This window comes from Malus sylvestris, chromosome 2 (genome assembly GCF_916048215.2).
Source record: "Malus sylvestris chromosome 2, drMalSylv7.2, whole genome shotgun sequence".
NCBI lineage: Eukaryota > Viridiplantae > Streptophyta > Magnoliopsida > Rosales > Rosaceae > Malus > Malus sylvestris.
This window is the reverse complement of record NC_062261.1, coordinates 20,733,262-20,759,517: the sequence shown is the minus strand read 5'-3', so window position 1 is coordinate 20,759,517 and position 26,256 is coordinate 20,733,262. Positions and strand designations below refer to the sequence as shown.

At 36.3% G+C, this 26,256-nt stretch overlaps 1 protein-coding gene and 1 long non-coding RNA gene across 2 annotated transcripts; both read left to right on the top strand.

Moving 5' to 3' along the window:
- Nucleotides 1-220: 220 nt before the first annotated feature.
- LOC126602150 (uncharacterized) lies at nt 221-1,525 on the top strand. The gene is made up of 3 exons (XM_050268985.1): nt 221-499; nt 862-1,106; nt 1,495-1,525. Exons 1-3 carry the CDS (start codon nt 221-223, stop codon nt 1,523-1,525), a joined length of 555 nt encoding a protein of 184 aa, XP_050124942.1.
- Nucleotides 1,526-17,983: 16,458 nt separating this feature from the next.
- LOC126604722 (uncharacterized) lies at nt 17,984-21,762 on the top strand. Its single transcript, XR_007616720.1, has 5 exons — nt 17,984-18,192; nt 19,661-19,702; nt 20,453-20,500; nt 20,724-20,857; nt 21,563-21,762. It is a non-coding gene; the product is annotated as an uncharacterized LOC126604722 (long non-coding RNA).
- The last annotated feature ends 4,494 nt before the right edge of the window (nt 21,763-26,256 follow it).

Here is a 26,256-nt window from a genome sequence, read left to right as displayed (position 1 = left end):
TCATCAGCGGAGTACACTTGATGTATGTGCTATCCGGTGTGTCTTTATTGGGTATGCTAACAATAAAAAAGGCTATAAGTGTTATCAGCCTCCGACTCAAAAAACTTATATTACCATGGATGTCACCTTGCATGAGGAAGTTTCGTATTTTGTGAAGCCCTCTTCCGACTCTCCACTTCAGGTGGAGAAGAGGAGTGAAGTGTAGATTCGAAGATATGGTATGGATGATGTGTTACAGGCAGAGTTGGGAACGGAACCTATTATGTTGCGTGATACTGATCAGTCGACTATAGATATTGATCGGTTACCTATTATTCCCGGAACTATTTCTACTGACGACAGATCAGATGTGCCCAACGAGTTGCCTGTTAGTATGTCTAATGAATTACCTTCTGATGATCGGTTGCCTGCTGCTGATATGTCTAATAAGTTGCCTGATAATGGTTCATCTAGTGATGATTCTTCTCATAGTTTGGTACAAGATGGTGGCATACATAAGGTAAATTTTGACGATTATTCTACGTATCAGTTGCCTTCACGAGCTAATCGTGGAAAACCTAAAGTACAATATGAGCCTGATATGCATGCCAAAGCCAAATATCCTATCAACAATTATGTGTCTACTCATCGTTTATCCAAACCATATGCATCTTACATATGTCAGCTATCTAGTGTATCAATTCCAACAAAATTGCAAGATGCTTTGTCTGACCTAAGTGGGTTAATGCCATGCAAGTTGAGATGGAAGCTTTGGAAAAGAATTCTACTTGGGATTTGGTTCCTTTACCAAACGAGAAGAAAGCTGTTAGATGTAGATGGGTGTTTACTATTAAGCACAAAGCATATGGTTTTATTGACCAGTATAAAGCCAGATTAGTTGCTAAGGATTATACTCAAACCTATGGGGTGGACTATCAGGAAACCTTTGCTCCTATTGCCAAACTTAATACTGTGTGTGTTCTTCTGTCCTTAGCAGCAAACCAGGATTGGCCTTTGTTGCAGTTTTATGTTAAGAATGCTTTCCGTCATGGTGACCTTAAGGAGGAAGTGTATATGGTTCTCCCACCTGGTATTAGAACATCTCTTGGAAAAGGTGTTGTATGCAGGTTACGAAAGGTCTTGTATAGTTTGAAACAATCTCCTAAAGCGTGGTTTGGGAGGTTTACAAGTTCAATGAAGAAGTTTGGGTATATCCAGAGTTATTCAGATCATACTTTGTTTCTAAAGTGACAAAATGGTAAGCTAACTACATTGATTATTTATGTTGATGACATGATAGTGACTGGTGATGATCAGAAAGAGATACAACGCCTTCAAAAGTACCTAGCTACTAAGTTTGAAATGAAAGAATTGGGTGAATTGAAGTATTTTCTTGGAATTGAGGTTGCACGATCCAAGCATGGTATTTTTCTATCTCAATGGAAATATGTTCTTGATTTGTTAGCTGAAACAGGTATGTTAAATTGCAAATTTGTTGATACTCTGATTGAGCAGAATCATTGTCAGAGGCTTGTGGGGAGATTAATTTATTTGTCTCACACTCGCCCTGACATTGCTTATGCAGTTAGTGTCGTAAGTCAGTTTATGCACTCACCTAGTGAAGCTCATATGGAAGCAGTAACCCGTATTTTGAGGTACTTGAAGATGGCTTCTAGAAGAGGCCTGGTTTTCTCCAAGAATGGTCACTTGAATGTCGAAGGGTATACAGATGCAGATTGGGCATGTTCTATCACTGATCGACGATCTACATCTGGATACTTTACGTTTGTGGGTGGTAATTTAGTTACTTGGAGAAGCAAGAAACAAAAAGTGGTGGCTAGGTCAAGTGCAGAAGTTGAGTTTCGTGGTATGTCGCATGGTGTATGTGAGTTGTTGTGGTTGAAAAAATTGTTGAGAGATCTTGGGTTTAACCTAAAAGGTGCTATGAAACTTCATTGTGATAACAAGGCTACTATTGAGATTGCTCATAATCCAGTGCAACATGATCGAACAAAACATGTGGAGATTGATCGACATTTCATTAAGGAAAAATTGGATGCTGGAGTTATTATGTTTTCGTTTGTGAGATCTGAATATCAACTTGCTGATGCTATTACTAAGGCTGTGTCTAATAGTGTGTTTTCCAACTCGCTTGACAAGTTGGGCATGCGTGACATCTTTACACCAACTTGAGGGGGAATGTTGCAAGTTATATATTAGTTAAAGTGTAAATAGTAGTTTATTGTCCCACATTGGTGAAGTACATATGTAATACCAATTGTAACTCCTATATATACTCCACTTTGGAGATTAATGAAATATAAGAAATTCCCAAATATTGTCATATATATTTTTGGTATTTACCATGTTTAGTTTAATAACTCTAACCCCGAATCCTAACCCCTAACTAGAACCTAATCCTAACCCTGAATGCTATAATTGCTAAAAAGGGAAAAGTACCTTTGGAGATGAAGGTTGTTGGGGGACCTTGGCTGTGACGGGAATAGGCTGGGAGAGGGTGAAAGATTCTCGAATTTGGGAAAGGGTGAGAGATTGAATGATTGGGAGAAATTGGGCGTGAGAGAGGGTGAGATATTTGAGGGTGAGTGTGAGAGAGGGTGAGATAATGAGTGAGAGTGACTAAGATTGAGTGAGAAAGGTGAGACCGGTTGTTGGAGGAGACAGAGCTATGAGGAAAAAGAAAGAAAACTGAGGGGAATAGGTTGTTTGTTTGAATTAGTAGAAGACTTTTGCGCAACGAAGCCTAAGGTTCTAAAAGATGTATAAAGTATATAATGACATATAAATTATAAAGTAATAGAACATATTGAAAACATGGGGAACAAGCATATAATGAGTGTTCATCCAAGTACTCAACAAGTCTCTTGATATTTAGTGAAAAAAATAAAATGCAAAACGAAAGTTATTTATTTTTTGTCCAAATGAAAGTAGTGATCTAGGCGGGTGCCTAGCGGATCTTGGTGGGTGCCTGAGCAGATGTAGGCAAGCTTTTAAGTAGGTCTAGGCTCCTTTCTTAGTTTTCAAATGCCTAGGGATTAATCGGGGTAGTGACTAGCCACATGGCGCCTAGGCGGGAATTCTTCGAACAATGATGAAGCCTTTGTTGTGCAAAAATAAGCCGTGTTGCTCAATTTTTTTAATTTTCGTGAAAAATCAAATTACCCTACCAGTTTTTTTTAGGTCACCAAAAATTCACACATTTGTGCGATGATAAGCAAAATAATGTCGCGTAAGTGTGTAAAATTAAAAAAAAAGGGATAGTTTAGTTGCGGTCCCTAATCCCTAACTGTTATAGATTCAAACCTTATGCATTTTAGATTTTTGATTGAAGTCTCTCTTCTGCTACATAAATGACATAATAATAAAAGAGATGCAATAGTACCAATAAACACTCAACTGTGTTTTTTTTCTTTTGTTTTTGCTTTCATTTAGACTACCAATTTAATTATTCAAAATTGCTTATGGGTTTTGATAAAAAAAATAACAATAATTGCTTGTGGGTGCATTCTAGATTATAAGAAAAGGGGATTTTATTTTATTTTTATAAAATGAGTACATTTATATAATACAATTTGGCTACATTATATATATATATATAATTGGTACATTTACATAAAAACGTGGGTCCATTTTATATAGAAAACAATGGGTACATTTTATATTTAAAAAAAATAAAAAACAATGGTACATCTTAGATGAAAAAAATAAATTGATTTTACATTAAAAAATGGGTACATTTAACATAAAAAATGGTACTTACAAAAAAATAGGGATACATTTTACATAAAACAAAGTGGTACATTTGTAAAAAAATAAATTATGAGTACAAACAAAAGTTTAAAAAAATTATGAGTACAAATAAAAGTTTAAAAAATAAGGGACAAAAATAAATTAATATATGGGTACAAATTAAATTTTAAAAGAAAAATGGTACAATTTAAAAAAAGGGTTGCAAATTAAAATGGGTACAAAATAGAAATAGAAATATATGATAAAATGTTTATCCATAAATATAATATACCAACTGTACCGTTTCTAACACTAAATGAATATATTTAAAAATAAAACTTAATTATCTTGACATGTAAATATTTTGTTTTTGAATAAATAATGGCATTTATTAAATTCGAAGGACCTTGATTAAAATTTGAAAAGGAATAAGGTTTTAATTAATGGAGTAGAAAAAAATAAGGATTGGAATCTAATTTCTAAATAAAAACACTGCGAGAAATTAAAATACTTGAGCGACAAATTTAGGTTAGTTGTCGTGCAAATATTTAAAAAAAATAAGGAATTTTTTATGTTCAAATTATTTTATAACAAACTTAATAATAAATAAAACAAAAAAAGGCTTATTATATTAAAACCCCACAAATTGCTGAATAAACCCCACATACTTAATACACCTCATATTTGCTTTTTCAATGAAAAATTATCTTAATACACCCTACTTCCCCATAATAACCTCATACCTCACCTTCTCGATATACACCTTACATTTTCTACATGCACCCCACATTTTCTATACACCCACATTTCTCAAATCTTATAAAGCTTTTAATTTGGACAAAAAATGCCGATTGGAATTTTGACAAAAGATGCCGCCTGGGATTTAAAGCACATGTGGGTTGTTTCAATTCCACCATTAAACCCATGTCGTTTGTTTTTAATATTTGGTGGTAATTTTAGGTGTTAATTCATCATGTAATCCCTGTGATCCCTAAAAGATGAATACGAACATAGAAGCTTGAATAATGCAGCAAAAGTAAGATTAAATAATTATCGATGTCGTCAAAATCACTAAAACAATAAAGAATATGAAGTCTTACCTCATGTGAAGCTTCCGAAACATCGATTTCGTGTTTCATTCCTCAAAAATTATTTTTCTCAATCAACATGTTTGTAGTTTCATTGGTTACGGTTTTGTTCAACAATGGAGGGTCAGAGGGATTTTGATAGTTGAAGAAGAAAAATAATACGTTAAAAGTGATTTGGGGTGCATTTAGATTTTTTTTTAACTTTATAAGGTCAAAATTGCCGTTGTATAGTAAGGTAAATAAATTATTTAATATTAAATTTTAATGTGGGGTGCATTCAACATTTTGTGGGATGCTAATATAAAAAGCCTTATTTTATTACAAACTTAATAAATAAAATTTATTTTAAGTACAAGATAATGAAATTACAATAAATATAAATTAATGTAATTTACAAAGCAATTAACAAATAAATTTCATCCGATCTATAATAACTTTCATTATCATCGATGTCATCAGTTTCAGTGTCTCATTCCTCCTTGTTGATAGGTTGTCACCGTCGTCGTTCGCGCCCATGGTGCATCGTATCACGGAAGATAACCAAGGTCAATTGTAATTGACTCCATCGGTATTTTGATTTTAGCAACTCTTGGTATTTGAAACAGTTCTTGGACAAGATTAGTATCCTAGAGTGTATCTGCACCAATTTTCATCGAAGATTCTAGACATTGGTGAGTGACATTGTCTTCGTCGTCGTCACTAGGATCTCCGTCCGATATAACATACACATTCCTATGCTAAATCTTCTAAACAATTTTTCGACCTCTCCCGGCCTTAGGGTCATCTACATACAAAATCTGTTTTGCCATACTTGCCAAAATGTAAGGGTCGTCATCGTACCAAGTTATGTTAATGCACACAGATAGTAAGCCATGGTATCTCTTAACACTTCCCTACCTATGTGGGTTTGTATCAAACCATTGACATATAAACAGGATCACCTGGCAATGGTCTTTGTAAAGTTATTGAATGACACTTTTTAGTTTCCCATAGAACTTAATGTCTGTACTTTCTCCCCACCCAGGACATAGACATCGCTGTTTTTCATACACAACTTGTCATCATGTTCAGCCCCTAAGAACTTGACGTCGTTAACATGGCAAACCGAGAACAATTCAGCGCGAATAGGTCTGAACGCCAAGTTAAATAACTATTCAGTGTAAATGGGCGAATTGGATGCTTTCAATTAATTCACCTAACACTATACAAAAACATAACTCGTTAGTTTGAGAAAATTGGAAGATATTGATGAAATTAGTAGAATAACTTAAATACAAACACATTAAAACTTCCATATACGAGAAACCACCAAGGTAACATTTCATAGTGCTTCTTGGTAAATAAATTTGATGGACATTCCCGCTTCATCACCTCTTCATGCTTATCTAGGTATGTCATTGTCTCATCATAATTGTTTAGTACAAACCAATGCACAACCTGCATGTCCTTGTTGGAAAACAACTCGCCTCGTACATGATCGCCAAAGAGTCATGCGATTTGGGAAAAAACATAAAGTTTCTCCTTTTTCACATCCAGTCTTTATTGCACTAGGGACGATTGAAAACCGTCTCAACATATTTTAGATACATTCCCCAAAATGTAAGGGACTCATATGCAACCCAAGCCTTTATAATTGATCATTCGAGCTACGCCATGTTACGTAAATACTTTTTTAGCTCACTGAAAATCCTGGAAAAAAAAAAAACTTTATCATATAAATGAGTTAAAATCGTTAAAATCGTCCATTGATGACGAATAAAAAATTTATGGACAAGTATATACCTTTCTATTGGATACATCCATTGATAGTTAAGTGGTCCAACAAGCAATGCCTTCTCTGGCAAGTGAACAATCTCATACTTGTGAAGAAAGCTGGAGGAAATATTTGTTCGAACATGCATAAGACTTGGACAATGTTGCGTCGCAACTGATTAACGTCCGACTTTCGCAACGACCTTGCAGTCAATTGTGAAAAAAAATATGGACAACAACATGATTGGCTTGGCCACATCATCGGGCAACAAGTATCGAATACCAACCAGAAGTAGGCGTTGTAGGATCACATGGTAATCATGACTCTTTAGTCCAGAAAATTTACCATTGTCAATATTCACGCAACGCACAATATTTGAAACATACCCATCTGGAAACTTGACAGAAACAAAATTTAAAAACTCTTTTTCTCTTCCGGGTTAAGTGAAAAAAAAAAAACATAAGGAACTTTCTGACTTTTTCACTGTCCTTATTCATCCATAAATTAGGCCTTATGCTCCAAATCGAGATGAGCTTTGGTCATGTCCTTCGTCTTTCCCTGGATATCTAGAATTGTTCCCATCAATGTGTGGAACGCATTTTTCTCAACATGCTTAACATCAAGGTTGTGTCTAAGTTTTAATTTCGACCAGTACAAAAGCTCAAAAAATAGACTGGTGGGTCCAGTTCGGATGTGTTTATGGTCAGGTCTTAGTTACAGTTTTCTCAAACGGAGCAAAATCCAAACGGTTAACCTATTCTAAACTTGATCACCAGACCATACTCTGGGTCTTAGGCGAGTCTCTATTTTGCCATCGAACTCTTTATCCTTCTGAAGCCATTCGTGGTCCCGTGGAAACCATCTCTGATGACCAAGATAACAAACTTTTCCAATGTGCCAAAAAGATGTTATGTTCTCCCTGTAAACTGGGCATGCCATATAACCCTTAGTTCTCCACATGGAAACCATTGCATATATGGGAAATTTTTTTTAGTCCACATTACTACTGCTCACAAGGTGAACATTTTCCCAGTAGACTTATCATACGTGTCGACACCATTTATCCATAAATGCTTTAGCTCATTAACCAATGGTCACAAATAAACACCAATGGACCTATCTGGTCCCTCAATTATCAATAGAGTCATCATTATATATTCTTTCTTCATGCATTTTCAAGGTGGCAAATTATAAGGGAACATGAAGTTGGCTAAGTGTTGTGGTATTGGTTAAGAAACCAGAACGGATTGAATCCGTCAGTGGAAAGTCCTAATCTAACATTTTAAGGCTCAACTGCAAAATTAGGGTACATCCGACTCTTTCCATGCCTCTCCTTTTGGAGGATGCCTCATCGCATCGTCATCTACCCTTCCTTCCTTATGCCATCTTATGTCGCTTGCAGTATGCATCGACATATACAATCACTACAACATCGACTTTAATGGCTGATAACGCATAACTTTATGTGAAACCTATGTCATTCTATTCTAAGATGTCATTTGAACCTCGACTCATTACATACATGGCATCTATGCAACGCTTTATTCTCCTTGTAGAACAATATACAATTACTTTTGTGCACTTTTATGATCTTTTGGCAAACTATTGTCCTTTGGAGGCATTCTCTTAAAAACCCCTTCCCCCCACAAAAGTAATCAAAACACTGGTTAGATATAAGATACTTTGTTTTGCAATGCTTAACTCCACAATGGCCATGAGCACCGAAAAGTCTTTGCATCCCAGGTATAATTCTTGGTTGGCATTTTTTTAATAGTTTATCATATTGTTTGTGTTAGCAAGATTCAATGAATCAATTGTAATTACTCCATAATTCTCTAGATTATGTTAAGTTTAGTAAATTGTATTAGGAAATGAATCAATTGTAATTAACAAATTCATCAAATGTATTATATATATCATGTAACTCTGAAATGAATTAATACAAGGAAATATTCATTCACATGGTGTCATCCTAGGTCTAAGTTATTTCTCCCATAAACCTTAGCCGATCCCCCTCTTCACAACAAATCTCATGAGTACCTTTCCTTCTTCCTCTTCTTCCTTTACTCTTGTCATCTATTTTGGTCCCAACACCTCTAGCTTTCTTAAGTTAGACGAAACCAACTATCTTCCATGGCTTCGTTAAATGAAGTCGTTCCTCATTGGGCATGGTCTTTTCAAATTTATTTATGGCTCCTATCTGGCTCCACCTTCCACCATCCTCGTTGTCCCAATGGCTAACCCAACGGCCCCCAAAACAGTTGCACCCTACTGCCATTTCTTCTCCTAGTCCGGAGTTAGCCACTTGGATTCAACAAGATCAACTTGTGGTGAGTTATATCACTACCACCCTCACCAAGAATATCATCTCTATTATTATTGGTTGTGATACTGCCAAAGAAGTTTGGGAATGTCTTTAACATCTTCCCAAACCTTAGTTACTAGCTCTGCCTGTCTTCAGTTTCAACTGATGGACATGAGAAAAGGCTCCAAATCTGTCTATGAATATCTCCTTCATGCTAAGAAAATTTCAAACGCTCTTGCTACCATCAACAAACCAGTGGATCCAGAATACCTAGTCACAGCCATCCTCTGTAGACTTAGCCCTGAATATCATATGCTTCGTGTGAATATGAAGAAATGTAGAAGTAGAAGCAGAAGCAGAGTTTTAGAGAGAGAATGAAAGAGAACAGAGAGAGAGAGAGAAATAGGAATTCTGTATTTCTTAATGATCAAGTTTACAATGATTCATATGAACTTTATACTCACAATAGTACAATACAATCCTTAACTATATTAACTACTGACAGTTATAACAATCTAATATACTATTGTAGTATTAAATGACACATGTCCTAATCTCAACCATTCACTTATACACTTAACATTCTCGCTAAAACTCATGATTGAAGGATCCAAGCATGAGGTTGGAACAGTGAGTTTGAATGACTGCAAATTGTTGATTTGAAGAGGCCAATTGAACAAGAAGCTTCTTGATAAATGACCATGATATAAGATTGTCTCCCTCAATCTCATGGTTGAAGTATCAAAATATAATATTGTTGCAAGGAACATAGCACTTCAACGAGTGACAAGTCAAACTAATACCTTTATCATCAACATCTTTAAACTTAGTGCAGTTTATAAAGATTAGATTTTTGATATGTCATGAAAGACCGATTGAATTCTTCCAACCAACTACACAAGTAATCTAATTATAGCAACAAGAAATTCCAACTTAAACTATAAAAGCCAGCTCAGCAACCCAATAATTAAGAAGGAAGAAATCAGTCTCAAAGTGCATCCAAGATAAATGCTTCTGAACAAAAACTTGGGGCCTCCACCTTTGTCAGTAATTAGCATATGATATGCTAGCTTAAGATCAACAATACTTGCACCATCACATAACTTACCCAAGCTATGCATTTCACCAAGTTTTCCAATGTTGTCATAGTCTTGTTGCCAGTGGTAAGAGCATATATCTGATAAGGTATTACTTGTCTCCAGAAGAATGCCACTAGTCTTTGAATTTCGTAGAGGGAACATGTTGATTTTTCATCAGGTGTTTTGATGGTAAGATCAGATTCGAGTGATGGAAGGTAACTTGTAGAATGGCACAAGGAAGTTGATACATTGATTTCATGATCTGAGCATTGAAATGATGGTGTTAATAGAGTGTGGTGAGTGTGCTTTTGTAAATCATATAACTCAATAGACAAAATAGCTTTCTTTGTTGCCACCATTTCCAGCTTCTCACCAAACATGCTTTCTATTCTTTCCTTATCAACTCCTTCACTAGTCATGTCGTTAGTCACATCATGTTTTATTGGAATTTAATCTCCCTTCCTGCCATAAACATGATTACATCCACTAAAGCATCCATCCTTGGGCCAACAACATTCACAATATTTTGTTAGAGGGGGATAAGAGCCAAGAATTTCTTGAGATATTGTCAATGTACTTTGACATGATTCATGGGCTGAAACTGAGGAGTGAGTATTAAGTATGTGATAACAATGAGCAGTAAAATGACCTTTGTGTAAATTAGAATACGAAAATGGAGGTGAGCCAAGAACTCCAGGTGAAAATTGAGGAAAAGACTTGTATGTATTAAACCTTGGACCATTATTGTAATGGAATCAACCGTTACCACATTGCACGACATTAGACAAGTGGGATGGCATAGAAGATGGCATTGCATACGATTGGTTTTGTCTAGTGAAACTGGTAAGCATAACAATCATTGGAGGTGCAGATGAATAGGTCTTATTTCTATACAAGCAAGTGACAACACTGTGGTTGTTTCTATTACATATTTGACATGGCTCAGGTGAATCAGTGATTCTATAAATACAATTAGTTGCACTATGACCTTGTTGAGCACACAATTGGCAAGTGATTGTAGAATAAGAAGCTCCGTTGTTAAACTGTGAAATGAAATCATGTACAACACGTTTAGGATTAGAATACCTTTGGCCTTGATTATACTGAAACTTGCATGTGCCTTTTGATTTTGAGTAAAAGGATTGATTGTGTCCATTGCCTCCATTGCATCCAGAATTGGCATAGAAACTAGAATGACCATTGCCTTGAAAACCCAAATTTTGTATAGAGCCATTTGATGCAAATGATCCATGACCATAATTGGTAGTTACTGAGTCTTTGGAACCCTGTCTTTGATCATGTGCCACCATAGCAGAAAGGAATGGTATTGAGGAATTGTTTTTAACAAAAGCTTCCTCTGCAAGCAATTGGAATTGAAAATCTTTGAGACAAATAACATTTTCTCTGCCACGGATCACACATCTAAAGGTGTTGTACTTGGATGGCAAGCCATTAACAACAAGAATAACAATGTCCTCATCTGCAAATGTGACTCCAACAGCAGCAAGAAAATCTCTTGCTACCTTGAGTCTTTGCAGGTACTAAGTCACATAATCAGTGCCTTTCTTGATGGTATAAAGATTTGATTTCACTTGAAAGATTGCAGCCCTATTCACAATAAAGAATTGTTCGTGAAGCCTAACCCATAAATCCCTTGCACTTGTGCTACCAATAGCACAAGAAATTGCAGAAGAGGATATGGTTGCAGCAATGAGATGCATAAGTACCCTATCATGCATTTTCCAAACCTTGTATTCATTTGTTTCAGTTCTTGAAGATGAGACACTAGTCATTACCTTAGAATCTCCAGAACAGGTGGAAGGAAATTAGGAAGGACACATATTTGTGCCATCAACAAACCCCATAATCCCATGACCTTCAAGCATCAATTACATCTGAAAGTGCCATTGAAGGTAGTTGGTCTCATCCAACTTGACTAAAACCGGAAGAAATTAACCCCGTGATCGTTGATTGCAAGATCTGCAATTGAGTCGCAGTAACCATGTTGATCAGCTTTCTCAGAGAACTTAAAACAAACACTTGGTGTACAAATACTTGTAGAAAACAGATGGCAGAAATAGGTAAGAATCACAGCCCAGAAATTCACAAAAGAAATCACAGAAAGATCGTAGAAGAAAGAAATAGGTAGCAGAAGCAAATAATTAAGGATCGAAAAAGCTTGCAACGAAGCTTATTCAGCGATGATACCATGTTAATATGATATGTAGAAGCAGAAGCATAGTTTTAGAAAGAAAATAGAAGAGGACAAAGAGAGAGAGAGAGAGAGAGAGAGAGAGAGAGAGAGAGAGAGAGAAATAGGAATTATGTATTTCTTAATGATCAAGTTTACAATGATTCATGTGAAGCTTTATACTCACAGCAGTACAATACAATCCTTAACTATATTAACTACTGACAGTTATAATAGTCTAATATACTATTGTAGTATTAAGTGACAATGTTCTAATCTCAACCATTCACTTATACACTTAACACTTCGCACTGGGATTTGGATCCTCCCCGGATCCCCTCTCTGGGGATCCTAGGGATCAATGAACACGGATCGTTAATAAAAAATCATGCGGCCATAATTTATTTTTTATTTTTTTTTTCACGTAAAACGATGCTATTTTACTTTTAAAAATATAAAAGGCATTTAATTGGACTGCACGATTTTTTATTAATGATCCGTGTTCGTTGATCCCTAGGATCCCCAGGGAAGGAATCCGGCGAAGATCCAAATCCTTCGTACTGCAATTATTTAGACCCCACCTCTCTCTACCTTCAATGATCTTTGCGCTCACATTCTTGCTTTTCAAGTACAGGACCCTCATCTCACTAATTCCTCTCCTTCTTCTTATACGGCTTGTTTTACCAATCACCTACCACCACCCCTATCCCATCAATCCTCCAATCCATCTGGTGGAAAACGTCATAATTGGTTTAACAACAATCGAAACAATTTTCACCGTGGCAGCAACCATCGCAACAACAACTATTTTCGAGGCAATAATAAGTGTCGTCAACATTCTTTCTAATTGGTAGCAATAGCTGCCGATTCCTTCTAATTGGCAGCAGTAGTGGCGTGCTCTTGCACATTCATCTCTTCGGCCTGCTTTTGCGCCTGGGCTTTTAGGCTTGTCCCCTTTCTAGTGCCCTACTTTCAGCACTACTTAACACTCATCTGCCCAATGTCCACATCGTTACTCTGGCCCATCCATTTATCAGCCATTTGCTGGCTCATATATGGTCTAGCCCGCTGTAGCTGCTGATCTAGTTTGGTATCCAGACACAAGATTCACCCACCATATGACTGGTCCGACTGTGCCGCTGCAAAATCCATCACCTTATAATGGTAATCAAAATGTGTTTTTGGGTAATGGTGATTCACTTCCAATTACTCACACACCAGTAATTTTCCTCTAGCTTTGGGTTCATCCTAATTTACCCTTCGTGATGTCTTTCGTATCCCTCTCCTTCGTAAAAACCTTTTCTCTCTTGCCCGCTTTACTAAAGATAATTGTGTTTTCTTTCTATTTGCCCCTGACTATTATCAAATCTATGATTTAATTGCCCGTGTGTTGCTCTTTCAAGGCCCATGCGAAGATGGACTTTACACTCTTTCGTTGTCGACTCTTCCCCACCTCCGCTGCCCCTCGCGCCCCTTGCCGATCTTCATTCCTTGACCTGGCATCGCTGTCTTGGTCACCTTTCCCCCTCTGTCCTCTCTCATCTCGGACCTTTGTTAGGAAAACAATATACTTTCAATAAAAAAATTTATAAGGATTGTGCTATAAGCAAATCCATTCAATTACCTTTTTCTAATAATACAAGTTATGCTTCGTCTCCTGTTGACATAATTCATTCGGATTATTGGATGTCTCCTATCAACTCTATAAGTGGCTTTCGTTACTGTGTTCTATTCACTTATGAATTTTCACGCTATTCTTGGATTAATCCCATGTGTCTTAAGTCAGACCTTTCTATTCATTTTTAAACCTTTGTCACCATGATCCGCAACCCTTTTCACTCCACCATTAAAATCATTCAAAGTGATAATGGTACTGAATATGTTAATCATACATTCAGTACCTTTTGTACTGCTCACGGCGTTCATCAACGGTTCTCGTGCCCAAACACTGCTCAACATGTGCTTGCCAAACGTAAGCATCGGCGTATTAATGATATGACTCGAACACTTCTCCATATTGCCCATGTTCCTTTAGAATATCAGGCTGAAGCCACTCTTATTACAGTTCATATTATTAAACTTCTCCCTACCCCCGTTCTCAAATGGAATTCTCCCTACTCCAAACTTTTTTATCATCCGCCTTCTTACTCCCATCTTCGTGTCTTTGGGTATTACATGTTTTCTGCACTTAGGCCCATATACATCCCACAAACTTTCTTCCCGATCCCTAGAGTGTCTTCTTAGGTTATAGTCAAAATCACAAAGGTTATCGTTGTCTCGACCCATTATCCGCCCGTGTCTATATCTCCTTTCATATCATTTTCAGGAAGATTATTTTCCTTTTATTAACTTGCAGGTACATCATGATTCTCGCACTGTTCAGTTGGAAATTATATATATACTAAAAGAGAAAATGAACTGAAACAATGTTCATAAGCACATTGTTCTACCGAATTTGCCCTCACATGTTTACTCTAATCCCGGTTTTGCCCTTCTATACACGTGTTGGTCAAGATTTCTATTTGCCTTTTGTCGACGCGTCGCTCATCGCTCTGGATCGACTGCTTCTCGACCTTTCTTCTCAACTTTTCCCTCCGTTTCACTTCTTTCACAATTACCTGCTTCTGACCTCGATTCATTTTGCTCTCCAAAGCTACCTTCTCTCCCTCTCCGACCTTGCGATCTTTGTATGACACATTACCAACCGCACTTTCTTGCTGAAAAACCACCCAACCTGTAGAAATTTCTTCGATTCTTCAGTTGGATTCGGAGATTTTTTTTACCCAAAAAAGCTAGCGTTTCCTGGTGAGTTTTACGGCTTTCTCAATTTAGGTGTTTCAATTTCTTTTCTGTGATTTTGGATATGCAGATGGGTTTTCTGTTCAAATTTATTTTTTGCGATTTTGAGGGTTTTGTTAGTACCATTGGATCCTGCATGTGGGTGTTTAATTCAGCTGCATGTGTTGTTGTGCGGAAGCGTCAAATATGAAACCAATAAACTACAACGGCAAAATATGATAAGACAAATAATCCAAATGACACAAGGATTTATACTGGTTCGGCGTAAGCCTACGTCCAGTTCCGAGACGGCGAGGAAATTCCACTAATATCAAAAGGAGATTACAAATAGAGTTCAACACTCAAACCCAGATCCCACATACACCCAATAACTCTTACTCATACAAAGAACAAATGGAGAAGAAGAAACACATATCAAATCCCTTCTCTCCCAAAAGCCACAAATGTAGCACAATATCTTTGAATGAATGATTGCACAAATAGAGGACAGAAAAAAATAGCAACACTTAACTTTCTTCTCTGTCGGCTGCTCTGTTTTTCTACTCTCTGCTGCTGCTGCGTTTCTGCTCTCTCTACTGACCAAATGGCATGAATTGCCTTATATAAGGCTGGTGCCTTTTAATTAAACCCTAGCTGCCATGTGGCTTTCAAATGGATAACAAAAGGCCAAACCTATTTGGGCTTGAGACAAAAAAACTAAAGGCCCAAGAAGTATTGAGCCACAAAATCCAACAATCTCCACCTTGGCGAAATTCCCGAAAGCAACACAGAGTTGACTCAACAATCATCATAAGCACCCAAAATACGAACTAGAGACAACGGAAGCTAAATCAAATTCCCCAAACTTTCCGGTACTCATAACAATTTCCACCTCGACTCAAACTGTACCAAAGCCAACGAAAGTAAACATTTCTCTACCGTCTTCTCCAAATTTGCAAACCATAAGTGCCTTGATCAAAACAAAAGGTGATTCAAACGAAGAACTGAAATTCTTCAATATCACCAACAAAAGATCAAGCACACCATACCAAAGTTGGACACACAACGAACTCCACCTGCTCACAAACACCATGGTCTTAAACTGCACCAATAGACTCATTCACATAGCATGGCACATTCTCCAAGTCAAAACTGATTACAAATTTGGCAACAAGGTCTCACATACCACATACAAAAAATATGCCCTTCACTCAAGTTTACCATCATCACATGAGCACCAACAGGACAACCAAAATTTCAAATTCAAATAATCAGTAGGAGATCCAAAACTATACCTCAACTGTAGTCTTCAAAAAAAGCTAATTGCAGATGATGGAGACCAACAAACCAAATAGCAGTGGCAAACAAATCCAACCAAATGTCCATAGACCAAACAAAGTTAGAAAGCATATAACTTGCCTTCTACAAGAGGGTTCCACACAAATGTTCTGCAATGCATGTGGTGTCTCCAAAATAGTGTGGTGTCTCACTATCCAAACTTGCAGAACTTAACAAATTGGCCCTCACTGAATTCAACTTTACCAAAAAAAGCAAAACCATACCAATATCCAAAACAATAAAAACACCGATGAAGAGCAACTGACATAACACAAACATACATAGAGGCTACTAAGCAACTTTCTCAAATCATAACACAGAATCCTTACAAACTCTTAAATCTCCATATGTAGCAGAGAGATTTAAGAGTACCCATAACACCAGATTCCATTTTTTTTTTTTTTTTTTTTTTCAAATCTGGTGTAGCCAACTGTCATCATAGAACAAAGTCGAAGTCGTCATCGATGACATTCGCACTCGCACCAGCATTATCTTTCAGTTTTGGGCAATCAACTTTCCAATGCCCTTCCTTGCGACAATAGTTGCATGTGTTGTTTTTGGTCTTAGACTTCGATCTCAAATTTCCTTTATTACTACCTGAACCATATTCCCTATCTCTGCCTCTTGCTATCAAAGCCTCAGAATGAGAATCATTCAAATTTCCAAATACTTTGTTCTTTAACTCTCTTGAATTCAAAGCGGCTTTTACATTCTCCATACAAATAGAATCTCTCCCATATAACAAAGTTTCAACAAAATTCGCATAAGAAGGAGTCAAATACAAACGATTGGTGAGGGATTTGGTCATGTATATACTCTCCAACTTAAGCCACAAACCAGCTGCAGTAGTTTCATTTTCCATCTCACGAAGAACTTCATCAGATAGTGATAACATAATTGCACTATGTGCTCGATTCAAAGCGTCTTCTTTTTCTTCAGCAGACCAATCTTGTGGCAAGGCTTCCACACCCTGTAACGCCTTAAGCAACCCTTGTTGAACTAGCACAACTCGCATCTTAACCCGCCACATGCTAAAATCATTCCTCCCATTGAATTTTTCAATATCATATTTCACCGACATATTCGAAGGTTTCATAGACATATTAGTACAAAGCCCCAAGTCGAAACCCAGAGCTCTGATACCACTTGTTGTGCGGAAGCGTCAAATATGAAACCAATAAACTACAACGGCAAAATATGATAAGACAAATAATCCAAATGACACAAGGGTTTATACTGGTTCGGCGTAAGCCTACGTCCAGTTCCGAGACGGCGAGGAAATTCCACTAATATCAAAAGGAGATTACAAATAGAGTTCAACACTCAAACCCAGATCCCACATACACCCAATAACTCTCACTCATACAAAAAACAAATGGAGAAGAAGAAACATATATCAAATCCCTTCTCTCCCAAAAGCTACAAATGTAGCACAATATCTTTGAATGAATGATTGCACAAATAGAGGACAGAAAAAAATAGCAGGACTTAACTTTCTTCTCTGTCGGCTGCTCTGTTTTTCTACTCTCTGCTGCCGCTGCGTTTCTGCTCTCTCTACTGACCAAATGGCATGAATTGCCTTATATAAGGCTGATGCCTTTTAATTAAACCCTAGCTGCCATGTGGCTTTCAAATGGATAACAAAAGGCCAAACCTATTTGGGCTTGAGACAAAAAAACTAAAGGCCCAAGAAGTATTGAGCCACAAAATCCAACATGTGTGTGTTTAATTCGGCTGCATATGGGTTTTTACTTCAGTTTTGTTTTCGGTTTCAATGTTTTATCCTAATCTTGCTATCTCTAGGCCAAGAAATTTAAGGTCTTTGTTTTTGTTTTTGCTGCGGATCTGCATGTTGGGACAATTTTTTTGTGAAATTGATGACTAATCGCATGCTGCTCAGATTATTGACAAAGAAATTATATTGAACTTGGGTATGTTTAAAACAGCTACATGTAATTTCCAATTCTCAGTTTGTATTTGTTTCAAAGAAACCCTGAAAATTAGTTTTCTTTCTCTGTAATTTTTTACTTCCCAATTATATTTGTTTGAAAAAAACTGTGCCAATTTGGTTCTCTGTTGTGTTTATGCTGGCTGTAACAAATTGGTTTACGGTGTGTATAATTTTTTGCTGCAAAATTGTATTTGTTTGAAAGAAACCCTGATAATTTGGTTGTGTCTTGAGTTAATGTGTTGTGCATTGAGTTGATGTCGTTTCTCACTATGCTTTTGATTGGTATGTGCTGTGGTTTCAGATTCTAATCGTTCTTTAACAAAAGAGACTCAATTTTTTTTCCAATTAGTTTTGAGAGTTGTTTTCGTTATTGGTTTAAATCAATGTCCAGACACCAAAAAGCTTTCAAAAGCAAAGTATTTAACATTACTTAAGGGTTTTACAGAGGTTTAAAAGCTTGAATGCTTAATTAAAGTTTTGTTTAGATCAATGTACAGAGACGAAAAAGGTTTGAAAAGGAAAGTATTTAAGATTGCTTGAAGCTTTTACAGAGGTTTAAAGGCTTGAGTGACTAATTAAAGCTTAATTATGAATTCAACCATATATTTATTTAAGTTAATCGATCATGTAACTACTGAATTAAGGTATGTGATTCAGTTACCATTCTGAAAATTTGTACTTTTTTTTTATTAAGGATCAAGAACATTCATGCTATCAATTTTTCTCAAAGATGAGGCATTTCATTTTCTTTCGTTGTCAAATAGTGTTCTCTGGTGGTTGCAAAGTAATACATACATACATACATACATATATATATATATATATATATAGTGGGTTAATAATAAACAATCTGTTTGGTTCTAATTTTCTGATAATTCGGTATTACTGGAAAGATAATGTTTGGTTAACGATACGAGTATTCCGAGTTTTGTTAATTCAGTAAAATGTATTGTAGTCATTAAATTTTGACATCCGTTTCACTAATACTACTTCTATTCTTAGCAAATATAACATGACCTTACATTTTTTCAATTTTCATCTGATAATGCTTTCTACAGAGAAGATAATCATTGCAGCAAACTCAATCTAACGACTCTTTTCCTGCTACTGAAAGCATTCTCTTAACCTTCAACTTAAGTAAGTGCTCAATTTTTATATATCTACATGGTTTACATAGTTTTTAACCATTACATCACCCATTGTCTATAACTGTGTGTTGTTTCTAATTGCTTACTTTACTGAAATAATTGCTCGGTGTACCTATATATAGTTTTATTTGAACTCACCTTTTTTTTTTTTTAATTTAAATTTTATTTCTCTGCATAGTCTAGAAAAATTTTGCTTTCCTAATCATTTCACACAATTTTGTTTAGTTTTAAAAGTTTTGCTGTAATTTTTTGTGATGAAAGGACATTTTGTGACCAAAACCAGGATCAATTTGTTTGCAGCTTGAAGATTTCTACTTTCACCAAGTTTATCTCCAATTCCAGGTATTTTCTCCCATTGACAACTTAAAATCAACTGCACCTCTATACATGCATAACTCTGTTTTTCTCTCCTCCTTAAATTCATATATGGAAATAGGAAGTTTAAGAATCTTTGTTCTTGCTAATAGGTTTAATAATAGTGACATTTGAATGATCTTTGTTTCCAGGAAACAGATTTTAAAGAATGGTAATTGGTGATTCAGAAAATAGTTAGATTTTTTTAAGTTGACACAGGTTTTTATGAATATCAGGCTTTGAGATACAATGTTGTTCTAGGCTGTCATCCAGATTCCCAAGCACATGTTTCCACGGCGGTTTCAAAGAGGTCATTGAGACGATCAGATGCTATACTAAGCAGCCACCATTATAATAAGGTTAAGTGTTGAGGTTTTTCCTCAACTTATTTTTCTCTTGGAATATGAAACCATATGTTTTTCTTGCATGTTGGTGCATGTAAATAACACAATGTTTCATAATATTTTATTTAGAGTTTAATAAATATGATAAAAGTGGATCATAATTTTTACAATAACCTAACATGGCTATTTTTTAAGGTAAGAGCGAATGTTATTCTCTTGGTCACTAGATGCCTCGAGAATTTATAGTTACTCACCCAACTTGGGATTTGAGTAATCATGAATAACTTGATTTCGTTTTACTATGTGATGTGTTGGTGAGAGGACTTTGGGATGGGAGGGAGGACTAGAGAGAGATGTTTAGATTTGAGAAAGGCAATTGGTATTGAAAATTGAGATGCCTGTATACCATGGCAGGGTCGGTTCCAGCTTTTTCTCTTCCTTGGTATGCATTATTTCTCCCTCTCTCTTAATTTGTTCATTTAATCTATTTCTGAAATTTGTGTATGAAAATTCTTGAATTTGCCTAACAGATTGATAATTAACAATAGTAATAGTTGATTTCACTTTGGAAAACTGTTGCTGACCAAAAAGAGGTCACAGTGTGCCATTTTGTTTGAACTCTATATGTGTAGTGATAGATTGTAAGATGATTGAGATTTGTGCAGGTAATTACTATAAATACAAATGGATGGCGCATACAAATTACTAAAACTTAAAGAAAAAAAACAAAACAGACCCAAATACCAATTCACTTTAATCCCCAAACACCTTGATCCGTTCCAGCTTTTTCTCTTCCTTGGTATGCATTATTCCTCCCTCTCTCTCTTAATTTTTTTTTCGTTTAATTATTTATGGGATGTTGGAACCTAAATTTTCAGAATTGTTGTGATGTTGGAACCCTAATTTGGGATGCATGTAAACTGAAAGTCTTATATATTTGGATGATTTTCTCCCTTTTTTTTCTTTGATATGCATGATTGGGGCAAAGCCGGAAAGACCTATTGACATAGATAATGTCATCACTGTCCTCAAGGTAAAAGCTTGGTCTCTTTTCCATAAATTAATCTCATTTCTTTGCCTTTTGAAGCGTTTTATCATGTTTATAAAAGACCCCTTGCATTTTTCTTAGAAAATTGGCTTCACTAAAGATGAAGAAATATTATAGAACCAATTTCAGGAATCACATCATGCAATTTGTTTTCAAATCACTACAGTTGTTGGGCATGTTTAATTATTTTGGAGATAGTTTTGAGAGATAATTGTTTAGTTATAACATAAAATCTTAATATTTACATTTACAATATTAGATTGCATTGTTCTAAAAAAGTGACTATTAAATCACTAAAAAAAAAAGACCTCTCGAACTGGTATAAAACCAGATTCTTTTCCACCAATAAAAAACACTAGGTAACCATACTTTATCCTTATTTTTTTATAATATAAACATGTTGATGTATAAATTAATTGTATGTATTTTAATATTTCATATTTTTTCCTTGCCTAGGTTGCTTTCTTGACAATCAAGAGTAATGGTGGGAAACTTTAGGTGCTTCGGTGAATGACTTATTTTTTTTCTATGCAGAGACGAGAGTTCTACGATTGTTTGTGTGTGGATTGTATCGATTAAATCTTTTGTTTGTTAAAATCTTAAAACATTTTTAATCTAAGTAATATTAATCGTCTATGACATAATTTTTCTTACAATTTCTAATCCCGCAGCAACGCGAGGGGTACCAATTTCTAGTTGTACCTATTTTCGCATCTCCGCAGCCTCTGTTGCCGAGCCCAAGCTCTCTTTCTCTTCCACATGCATCTCATTCTTACGGCCTGTAGAGCCCACCACTCTTCACACGGGCCCAACCCTCCTCCTCACTTATCCTGCCCGAGGCTTCTTCCTTAGAGCAACTCCACCCATGGAGCCCTCCCCCCCAGACAATCCACTATTGAATCCACCCTTTTGAACAATAACTGCCTTTAATGAATAGTAACTGCCATTAATGAACAGTAATTACCATTTGCATCTCCACCCTTAGAGCCCTCTCCCCTGGCAATAGGCAATAAAATATTAGTTTTTTTTGTTTGTTTAAATAATACAAAATAAAATTATTTGTAATTTCGGATAAGATTTTTTAAATCGTTCTCGTTGCGCCACGTGTCATTTTATAAAAAAAAAACAATTATTTAGCGATGGATTTCGATAAGATTTTTATCCAATGTCATCGTGCCACGTGTCGTTATCTTTTGAGAATCTTTGACGATAGATTTCGATCAGATTTTAACTCGTTCAAAATTGCGCCACGTGTCATTATCCGAAAAGATAATTATTGGAGATCGATTTCGATAAGATTTTTATCCAATACGATCGTGCCACGTGTCATTATCTTTTCAGAATCTTTGAGGATAGATTTCGATTATATTTTTAACGAATGACGACATGCCACGTGGCCTTATCTACAATCCAATCATTTCTAAATCGTCCATATAATCCACCATCCATCCTCACAAATCTCACACCAATTTTCTCAACATCTCTATCTCATTATTCATAGTTTCTGCTTCTTCTTCACTATCCATCATTACAATGTCTTCTTCTTCATCAAGGATGATGTGGGAAATCGATCAGCAAGAGGAAGAATTGTTTAACCAATCTGAAGGAATGTTCAACCTTCAGATAGCCGAAAATGAGATGGAAGAGGATGAGGAGCGTAAAATGAGAGATGACGAAACAAGAATGGCCAGAGCCTCACATTCCCGTCGAGTCATCTAGACTGTTGCTCAGATATGCAGGCCCAACCGTTCAAGAAACCTTGATAGAAGCAGGTAACAACGGGGTGAAGAGCTGTTGGACGATTACTTTGTCCATAACAGTGCATTTCCTGATACGTACTTCAGACGTCGTTTTAGAATGGAACGACATTTTTTTAACAGAATCATGACTGATGTTTGCAACCATGATTCTTACTTTATGCAAAAGAAGGATGCTTGTGGTGTTATGGGTCTCCTGCCTGAGCAAAAAATCACTGCTGCGTTGCGCATGCTTGCGTATGGAGCATCTGCAGACCAAGTGGATGAGATAACGAGGATGGGGAAATCAACCATTCTTGAGACCCTGATGAAGTTTTGCGGAGCAGTCGAATCTTTGTACACCGCAGAGTACTTCCGAAAACCTACTCGCAAGGACTTGCAAAGGCTTCTGCAGAAGGGCGAGATGCGAGGTTTTCCTGGGATGATAGGAAGCATCGATTGTATGCATTGGACGTGGAAAAACTGTCCAAGTGCATGGCAAGGCGCATATGGGGACAGAAAAGGATCAAAATCTATCATTTTGGAGGCAGTGGCATCTTTTGATACATGGATATGGCACGCCTTTTTTGGGGTTCCGGGGGCTCAAAATGATCTCAACGTCCTTGCCCAATCCCCAGTGTTCAACGACGTCCTGCAAGGAAAGGCACCAAAAGTCACGTACGTCGTCAACGGACGTAGGTACGACGGGCTATACTACCTAGCTGACGATATTTACCCACAGTGGGAAACATTTGTCAAAACAGTGCCACGTCCGCGAAGTGCAAAGGAAAAACACTTTGCAAGCTGTCAAGAGGGGTGCAGGAAGGATGTGGAGCGTTGTTTTGGTATCCTTCAAGCTCGTTGGGTGATCGTCAGGGGTGCTGCCAGAATGTTCAATGTAGAGTCACTTCGATCCATCATGATGACGTGCGTCATTCTTCACAACATGATTGTGGAAGATGAGTTCGATTATGATGCGGTTGATGAATATGAGCCAGAGCCAGACACGATGAACAATTCAAGAACACGGATATATTGTGCGCATGATGCCACCGAAGAACCCGTGCAACACGAGCTATTAGAAAGGGATGGACGTTACAATGAAAAGGTCATTCAACGATATACTGCACTTCAAAGGTCATTAAACGATGTAGTGAGTTTTTTATTATTTCGTATGTTTATGTAATTTTATTTGGTGTGTTTATGTAATTCCAATTGGTGAGTTTTTTAGTTTTATTTGGTGTGTTTTATAATTTCATTATACATGAACAATTTGATGAATAAAGATTCTATTATTAGGATAAATATATTACAAAATTAAATACATGTACTCTCACTTTAAATAAAGTACTAACTTCAATAAAATGGAAACAACATAAATAATAAATTACAACCCAAAGTGATTGGAAAACTATGGGCTCCGATTACAAAAGTACCCTATTCCTCACCACTTAACCAATCTGTGGTGCTAGGATCATCTTGTCTTGTTGTGCTAGGACCATCTTGTCTTGATCTCGCTTCTCTTGCACGCCTCATTTGCACCACATCCGCTTTCTTCGACTGCCAAAAATATTTAGAATTTGGAGACATCCCTTCTAAACGCGTGTTCATAATGTCACGATCTCGTTGTGCAATTCTTTCTTCTCTAAGCAACTCCCTTTCTTGCCTAAGTAGCTCCCTTTCCCTCTGTTCAGCTTGAAATGCTTGTTGAATAGCTGCAGCTTTTACCTCATCTCTAGCCTTTTCAGCCTCATATTTCGCCAATTCCCGTGCCAACGTCAATTCACCTTGACGAGCAAGTTCTTGCATGTACTTTCCATAATCATTCTTGGAAGCACTCCTTTTCCTCTTTGAAGCCTTCTTACCTTGAGGCCTAATTGGATAACGGGTTGACCCCGACGCTTGTTCAAGAATGGGCGTTTCAGGCACTTCTTCTCCCTCTTCTTCATCAACATGGGAGCGCCATGATCGGGTGTAGAGTGTGGAGGGGTGCTGTGTACAAAGGTGCTGTGTAGAGGGATGTTGTTCATGCATACTTCTGGATCAACAGGCACAACTTTGAATTTAGGACAATCTTTAACAATATTCCAACATTGCCACGGGTGAATGATTTGTTTCTTGATTTGATTTTGGCAGCATACCATGCTTGTGCTTGAAGTTGCTACAAATAATAATATTGAAATTATTAGGTAACAAATAAATAATACAAACAAATAATAATAATGAAATTATTAGGTAACAAATAAATAATACAAACAAATAATAATAATGAAATTAGGTCACAAATAAATAATGCAAACAAATAATAATAATGAAATTAGGTCACAAATAAATAATGCAAACAAATAATAATAATAATGAAATTAGGTAACAAATAAATAATAATAATGAAATTATTAGGTAACAAATAAATAATACAAACAAATAATAATAATGAAATTAGGTCACAAATAAATAATGCAAACAAATAATAATAATAATGAAATTAGGTAACAAATAAATAATACAAACAAATAATTATAATCAAATTAGGTAACAAAATAATAATACAAACAAATAATTATAATATATTCTTACCTCATCTGCATAATTTGCCCCACTTCGAACATTACTACTAGCTTGTGTCAAGGCATCTCTCCACGTACTAAAGGAATGGCTAAGTATTTTCTAACGACTGGACATCGATTCTTTGGTTCTTTTCCCACTCATTTGCTCAAGAAATTTGGTATGAATTAAACTCCACATTTCTCGCAACTGCATCTCATTACCCGTAATGGAATTATGAGTAACTTCAACCCAGCTAGTGCACAACGCAATATCTTCAAGAAGCGATCAATTCGTACCTGCATCAGTAGTCATTTTGTGGAAAAAAATTGGATTGAAACTTTGAGAGAAAGATAGAAATTTGATTGAAAGTAGTTGAGAAAATATGAAATTGTGGTGTAAGGTAGATGGAGAAGATGTGGTATTTATAGAAAAGTAAAAACAATTTTTTACAAATTTTTTTTCAGATTTTTTACAATTTTTTCGGATTTTTTCCATTTTTTTTTGAAATAATTAATCTTTGCCGTTGGATTTAAAAAAAATTGAATTCCAACACTCCAGATTGTGCCACGTGTCACAACGGTAACTTTTCTTAATTTTAAAACTATTTTTTCTTTATTTATAAAGCATATTAATATCAACCGTTGATCTCAGATCGAACGGTTGATATTAAATAAGATTTGTTTTATTTTTTTACCGTTGAGATCCAACGGTCCAAATGAAGGAGCTGTTGAGATCGAACGGACCGTGGGAAGCCACGTGGCTTCCCAACGGTAACTGAGACAGCTGCTGCAAGTGGGCTGCTTTTCTGAAAAGTTGTCGGGCAACGTGCCCCCATGCGCGAGTGGGGTGCACGCGCCTGACAGAAAA

Excerpts from the sequence above, each read along its gene's own strand:
- LOC126602150 (XM_050268985.1), top strand. The coding sequence starts at position 221 with ATGGATGATGTGTTACAGGCAGAGTTGGGAACGGAACCTATTATGTTG. Across the intron at positions 500-861 it reads AAGATGGTGGCATACATAAG|TATAAAGCCAGATTAGTTGC; the intron begins GTAAATTTTGAC and ends TTTATTGACCAG. Across the intron at positions 1,107-1,494 it reads GGAAAAGGTGTTGTATGCAG|AATCATTGTCAGAGGCTTGT; the intron begins GTTACGAAAGGT and ends CTGATTGAGCAG.